This window comes from Lytechinus pictus, chromosome 5, assembly GCF_037042905.1.
Source record: "Lytechinus pictus isolate F3 Inbred chromosome 5, Lp3.0, whole genome shotgun sequence".
Classification (NCBI taxonomy): Eukaryota; Metazoa; Echinodermata; class Echinoidea; order Temnopleuroida; family Toxopneustidae; genus Lytechinus; species Lytechinus pictus.
In genome coordinates, this window is record NC_087249.1 from 48978164 (window position 1) to 48985862 (window position 7699).

A 7699-nucleotide genomic window follows, 5' to 3' on the forward strand; every position below is an offset into this window, starting at 1 on the left:
ACGAAAGAAAAGAAAACATTATGAAAATGAGGTCAAATGTCCCCCACCGCCCTCAAATTTGAGACCATCATAACAAGCTCCCGCATACATCATCATGGTCATGTCAACCTCAAAGTAATATTGGTGCCCCTCCCCCTCCCCGACTGTTGAACCATGAAGCTATTAAGAGAAATATCTTCATGGTTGAACCTAGCTACGCCATTGATAGTTACTGTGCATGGAATACTGTAGTATATGATTCGGTCATTAGAATGGAACTATAGACTTTGGATATCAATTTGAGAAGTTTTTGTTTATTTTGATGATATAGGCCTATCGTTTTTTCATTAATCATGTTAAAATTACAATAAAGACGACATAAACCTAATCGCATACCAATCAACGTCCTGACGTCCTTTTCAAAAGGTATGGCGAAAAATGTTTCAAGATTTTTGGGAAAAGTTGTATGATTATAAAATGCATGGTAGGGAAAAGCGGAGTACTCGATGGAATTGGCGAGGCAGGTTGGAACTGAAGCTTGAACTCCATGTGTATTCCGGGTTAGGTACATACTAGACTTGCCATAGCTTTATAGAAGGCTCTATTAAAGGTATTGTTTAACTTTGTGAGCAGCCGATTTAAAAAATTCTCAAACCAAGAAGAAACATGTGTACAAGTGCATGTATTAGAACTAATAAACCCTGAAAACAACCATTAATGAGAATGAAAAGCTAAAACTACAAGGCAAACCCCGATTTTGTAAATAGGCGTCTTATAGACGCCTAAATAGTACACATAAGTGTATGGGATGAAATTAAGATGGGGTTTTCGGTCACTTTATATTTCAATTTTTGAAGCACTAAATATAAATTATTTTCGAACGCAATTTTTTCTGGGCTTCATTTTTGTAACATATCACAGACACAGGTGACAAGTGTGACCTTCTAGCTCAGATTTTTTAAAAGTCAACCAATGTTAACCAATCACTTTAAGAATGTAAAGTGACACAACCTTTCATAAACAGTCATATTGTATATAGCGTCACTGATTCAATCATTCAAATGATTTTGAATTGCATGAAAGTTCGTGATCAGTTTTTAATATTTTCATCATCGATATAAAACATTACTTGCCTTTCCCCTACATTTTACGTAAACTTTATTGTGTCAGTCTGTTTGAACTGATGTTCAACTCAAAGTACCCGCAGTATACATCGTGCTTTGTCGTGTCTGTGGCCCAAATCATTAGGGAATTGAGATGTCATATAAGTTTTATTGATATTTGCGAATGTGATGGTACGCGTACTTTATGCGCAAATACCTACACGCGAATATGATCATGATCCATCTGTGTTTGCTTCTTCAAAAAAACTAAATCCAACATTTGATCACAAAATAGTTACTTATATCAATTATTATTCGATTTTCATAGTACAATGTTCTCTAGACCCAGATACATCATGTATTTAGCGGAAAGGTAGATTGTCTTTTAAAATCGTCTTCTGTATACCCAAATTATTTGACTTCTGGGTTGGGGGAATGAGGGGGCACCAAACAAATAATGTCATGAAATTTACATACTGTAAAATGTTATGATCACATTTTATGGCATGTTTGTGAACAAAGTGAGTATTGGCCTTTGCCTTTTTGTTTGATAAAGTAATGAGTATTCGTTACTGTGCGTGAGATTTCAAAATCTGCAGATTCACGAATCTACTCACGCACAAAATACGCATAAAACAGAATTCCAAAATTTCCAAGGAAATAAGAGAACAGGCCAGCATTGTTTGCTTTAGCAGTTTCATTCCTCACTGGCCTATACGATCAGCAAAACTTTGTGGAGAAAATCTAGTAGCGATTGAAAAAAATGACAAATGCCACTTTTTTTTACAGGGTTACTGCTCTATCATGTCTATCATTGTTATATAGTTCATGCGTTTAAATGTGCAGTCCCGAAGGCACAAAACGGTGTCACCATAAATGTCACGCAATAGCCAACCTCAAGAGATAGTGCATACTCCTATTACGTGATGTACGTGAGCATAAGTTTGACAGTGGGAGGAATGATTCTTTATTTCTTTTTCCTCCAACAACAGACAGGGTTTCTCTCATTCTGGCGACGAGCTCAGAACTTATTCCGACAAAGAGGGCTGCAAGCCAGAGGTCCCCATCAGAAAATAGCCTCCTTTGTCACGGGTCACGGAAAACCAATGAAACTTATTAAAGGAGAATGAAACTCTTGGAGCAAGTTAGCTTTTGTGAAAGCAGAAAAATCAAAGAATAAGATCAACAAAACTTTGAGTAAAATAGGACTAGCAATAAAAGAGTTATGAGCATTTGAATGTCGAGATCACTAATGCTATGGAGATCCTCCCATTGGCAATGCGACCAAGATCTGTGATGTCACACACGTACAACTCTCCCATTCGGACACTGAAAATATACCCCAAAACATCTCTTTTTGCTCATTCTAATCATATGAGAAACGATTCATCAATGATATAATGTTGTGAAACCTCTGTACTTGTCATCTCATAAAGAAAACACATAACCTTGTGATAGACTCTATAAAAGTGAGAATATAAGTGAAATAAGTACTAAAGTAATGAGGGAGTTGTACGTGTGTGATATCACAGATCTTGGTCGCATTGCCGATGGGAGGATCTACATGGCACTAGTGATCTCAATATTCAAATGCTCATAACTTTCTTATTATTCATTCAATCTTCCTCAAACTTTCAACAATATGTTTCTTTGATTTTTCTCTTTGATATGGATTCAGCTAGTTTCAAGGGTTTCATTCTCCTTTAAATTGTAATAAAAGCTGTTTTCTCCCAAACCGAGCATCGTGTTCGCCCTCTTACATTCCTCTTGCCTTTGAACTCGCATAGGATTGAATACCAAAGAAACATGACAGTGTTTAGCTCTAAAACTGACGTCATCAAAACACCCGACTGGTTTCAGCACTTATTTTCGTGTTTAACCCAAACCATTTACGAGCCCACCCCGATCTTTCATGCATTTTCTCCCCATTCATTTCGATAGTTCGGCATGGTTTAACTACTATTTGCCGACATTCATTGATTCCATCACCGTCAATTATCGACTGTCCTTGAGATCAGCACATGATTGTCGATGTAAATGAAAAACATAATCCAATGTCACTGCGAAATTGAAACGCATTTTTGAAAGAATTGAAGATTGTATGGATGACATTTGTAGAATGATAGAGTGGTCTCTGTCTCTGTGATTGATGTATAAATCTGGTTTGATGAAAATTGTAAAAATAAATAAATAAAAGGGCCAAAGAATGCAGAAAACACGAGACAAGATAATCATGATAAAATATGGGGGTATGAAGATAATCATGTCATGTTCATATTGGCATGATTGGCGGTTGCATGTATTCTGCAGATACAATTTAGGGTAAAGTTGGGCACATGCATATATTGGAATGACGATGGAAGGGTTCGGAAGAGTCGTCAAAACTACCATCTCCACCTTTTTCCTTTTAATTAATTTCTTTCACTGGTTCATAACAATCTTAAGAAAGTGAACTAGACCCCCCCCCCCCCCATCCTTCCTCGGACGCTTCTTATGCTCGACCACTTTATATACCCAAGAGTGTACACAGCTAAGCTTATATTATATGCGACGGTCACACCAACGACACCTTCTCCAATCAGTCCATTCGAATACCATTAGTTTTAACGTATCATCTCGTTTCGATCAGGAGTAGTTTCTCCAATGTGACTTCAGCATCACACTAAAATATACTCAATGGAATCTACTAATAACTGCAAGAAGCAATACAAGATCAAGAGAGCACGACTTACTCTACTAAATGTCAACTGTTAGTAAATTTAGTAACTACGCTTCTCAATGATATTCCTTAACCGCAATTTGACGTCAAGTACCCAATTAAAAGCTCTAATGAATTCCTACAGTTGCAATTTCAGAAGTCAAGAGAATTCGGAGATGAATAAGGGTTGACGGCCAGCGTGGTCAGCGCTGTTGGATAGGTAGCTCTTGAAGACACCATGTGGGGAGCTTTGGTCATGCTGGTATCCAATGTGGACCCACCCTAATATGGTGTCGAGTCCCAGATAGCCATGATATCTATAGCCATTTTGGATGTTTGGTGTTTAACCTTTACAGCCCCGTTAGACGGAACAAGTTCTAAAGATATTATCTGGGGAGCGTTTGATGAAAGGCCTTTGATGAAACGTCCCGTTTCATCTGCCAGTTACCATAGGAACTGTGCTCCTCAGCCAATCAAAATCAGGGAAATTTGTCAGATCTGACAACTTGTCTTACAATGTTGATGACAATCTCCCCATGCCTTAATTTTCGACATTTTTAGGGAAAGGCTGAATTTTCCATAGGGCACATTATCATTATTACAGTGCAAAGCTCCAAGGCCAATGTGAGGGGTGTCGGGACCGGGACCGGACGACAGAACATCCACGGCCACAGACTTCTGATGGTCTTGGCCCCAAGATATAGAAAAATCAACCGATTTGCTTATCATGAAAATAAGCACAGCAAATTGTTCGAGAAAGGTAACTGTCAGGCTGCAGGATATTTTAGTGCAGAGTTCATACTGAATTTCTGTAATTTCTGTCATTTCAGTCAAGAAATCTAACAACACTCCGAGACAACTTCTGATAAATCATGATGATTGAGTGCCTTGGAGATGTCTCTTCTTTCGATTGCATGCACACTGAAGGGATAACAACCTACCAATAACATGGCGATAAACATCAGACATTTGTTTTTTTCGGAACTTCTCTCCTTTTCGATCATACATGTGTCATAGTTACGCGCGGCGGTGGGCCATCAGTCTTCAGATTCACCCAAAACCTTGTCCAGAAAGTCAGTCAAACAACAAAGGAAGCCATGTGAAATGTTCTGATCTTTTGAAGATCCAAATCGTTTTATTCCTCAGTGACTACCCCCAAGCAATCCAAACTGATCGTTCCGATACAAGACATGTAAGAAACCCCAACGAGGCGAGTCAAACTCACAAAGCTCAATCCCAAAAGTCGTACAATGGGAAATCGTAGAAGAAATATTGGCGAGTGTTACAAAAGACAACCCTTTCTGATCTTACAAAGACACCGCTAGAGAAAAGATTTTAAAAAAAATCGATAATAACTTGTAGTTAATATCAGCCATGAACCGAAGGTAATACAAATTATTTTTTTTTACCCAAACAAAACAGATACCATCGTACATTCATATCAATTTAAATAACATTTTTGGAATTTCAAGAGCATAATTATGATTTCGTGAAACTGAATACCGCCTCGGCAGCTATGATATCTGTAAGACATTTTAGATTGCAAACTATGTTTCGAACATAATACCGAACCCATAAAGGACTTACAACTGTTTTAACCCGTTGTCATAACGCCAACTACCATGGTAACAGGACTCAACAGCCAATCAAAATCAAGGTTTCCATGGTAGTTATAATAATGACAAAGTTACAATAATTGTAATAGTTTTCATGAAGCAGGCACCCGGTTGGCAACAGTTTTAACAAGTTCAAAGGCGCCAATTTACTGAGGACATTACTGTATGATGTTGACCGTTTACCCATCTTTTGTATCATTCATGTCTGATGAAGCGAGTTTGGTATAGTTACAAAGCTGTCACCATCATGTAGCCCAATATTTTATCGCGTGCCATCTTCTTAATTGCAACATAAAATCCCGACCTCTGGAGCGTGGGTTGTGGATTAACAGCGCTAACTTTTTAATTGTGCTTCAAGTTTTTATTTTATTCGTGCGAGCCACTTTGACAAGTCACGGGCCACAAATCAGAATCGTGACATCTCTCAATAATGGGGGCATTGATCATGAAGATGGGGGAGTGGAAATTGTCCTCTGAAGTTTGAATAAAGAAGTTTCGGAAGGTTTCGTTTGAAAAGGCAAACTGCCCCCTCGGTGCGCGGACGTATTCAGTTGGTGCGTGTGAGGGGAGGGAGGGGAAGGCGCCGAAATTCATTTTGTGAAGACAATAGGATGACACGCGCCGTTCAATGAACTTCGCGAATGGCTTCTCCCATGTTTACGGCGCCTCAGGCTATATATTCAATCGGGCAGATCGAAAAAAAAAACTTTTTGTTTTTGTATGAATAAAGAGAGGGAGAGAGTACATGTACGACTGTGTTACTACACAACACATCATTTCAAACTTGTAGCATTGAGTTACAAGAAACAGACATGGCCGAGGAATGACTAAAAATATCTAACTTTCACTTATTATGTTTAAATAATCAAAATCACTCAGGTCTTTTTAAGGACCTTCATATCAATTTCAAGGAAGTTGTATTGCGTTAAATGAGTATTTTGTTTAGCCAAGACGTTTATCAACACTTATGTCTGTGCTTTGGCAAAGTCAAGTTTGCTTTTGATAACATATACAACATTGCATGTGGCTATTTAAATATTGGTATTTCCTTAATATTGCTTTATTTTTCTTTACTTGTGAACTCTCTGATAATCAACATGCAATAGATAATTCAAGTTACAAAGTTCTGTTGATTTACACACAATGAGCAATAATAGACATGGCAGAGACATGGATGATAAGAACTTACAAGATAAAAAAAAAGTTAGGTATGACTCACCATTTGCCAACTTTCTTGTGAATTCAGTATCCTCAATTATATAATCCAAACCGGCTTGGGAATCCATTACTGCCTTGAAACAGGCGACGCACTCTATCTGCGCGAAGGCATCGGCGATGCTCAAGGAACGTCGGCCCGGACGGCCGGGGGCGGCGTTAGCACAAAGCCGCTGTAAGGAAACGTACAGTAATTCCAATCCACTGAGCTCCAAGAATCGTAAAATCCATTGACGGTCGCAGCGTTTGAGCTGCCTCTTGAGTCGCGTGTAACTCTGCACTGACGGCCCACTTTGAATGAGATTGATTAAACCCTTCGGATCACCGGGCCCGTCCAACGGACTGTTCGCCCCGCTGTTTTCCCCCGATGCGGCTGAGTCATAGCTCGGCAGCTCTTTGTGTATGTGCGACCGTACGAGCAGCCACCGACCGGCGGCGCTATTCCGTTTTAGGTCATCGTCAGATGCGGCGGCGGCTCCGGCGCTTTCCGGGCTGCGAGCGAGGATGTCGTCTCCGTATGACGACCCGGCGCCGTCGTTGTCCCGTTCGACGCTCTCGATACGGACATCGGGAATGACGTGCCCTCTCTGAATGGGAATAGGCGGTGTCGGGGTCTTCCTGCCATCGTCGTCAGCCATAACAACTCGTCGTCCTCGTCATCCACCAGACCATCGTTGTCTGGTTTACAACAAGCTCATTTCAGATCATAAATTTGACAATGTCACTGCTTGTAATAATCTATCCAAACAGGGGAAGTAGAAATGTTGAGTTGACCCCTACAGCATTGGTGTTGTTCTCAGCATCTGTATTTGAAAGAAAATGGAAAGAAAAAATAAAACTAATGGACTTTTGGAGGTCCATTACAAAATTAATGGGGCATCCATTTAAATCAAAATTTTTTGCACTAATTAAGATGAGTAGCGAATAAAGACATTTTATTTTCATCAATGTGTATAATCATTACATGCCACTCGAGATGGTAAAGTATACTTTTGGATCGCACAGAGAATGGTTGGGTATAAAAACTTTCTGCATTGATTTAAAAAGATATACATTTTAGAAATTGATTATTTCCCACACTGACACAA

The 7699-nt window shown here is 39.3% G+C and overlaps 1 protein-coding gene across 1 annotated transcript; it reads right to left on the bottom strand.

Moving 5' to 3' along the window:
- Window positions 1-2201: 2201 nt before the first annotated feature.
- On the bottom strand, window positions 2202-7400 carry LOC129260141 (uncharacterized). The gene has a single exon (XM_064099431.1). The coding sequence runs from the start codon at window positions 7247-7249 to the stop codon at window positions 6467-6469; it is 783 nt and encodes a 260-aa protein (XP_063955501.1). The 5' UTR covers window positions 7250-7400; the 3' UTR covers window positions 2202-6466.
- Between the last annotated feature and the right edge of the window lie 299 nt (window positions 7401-7699).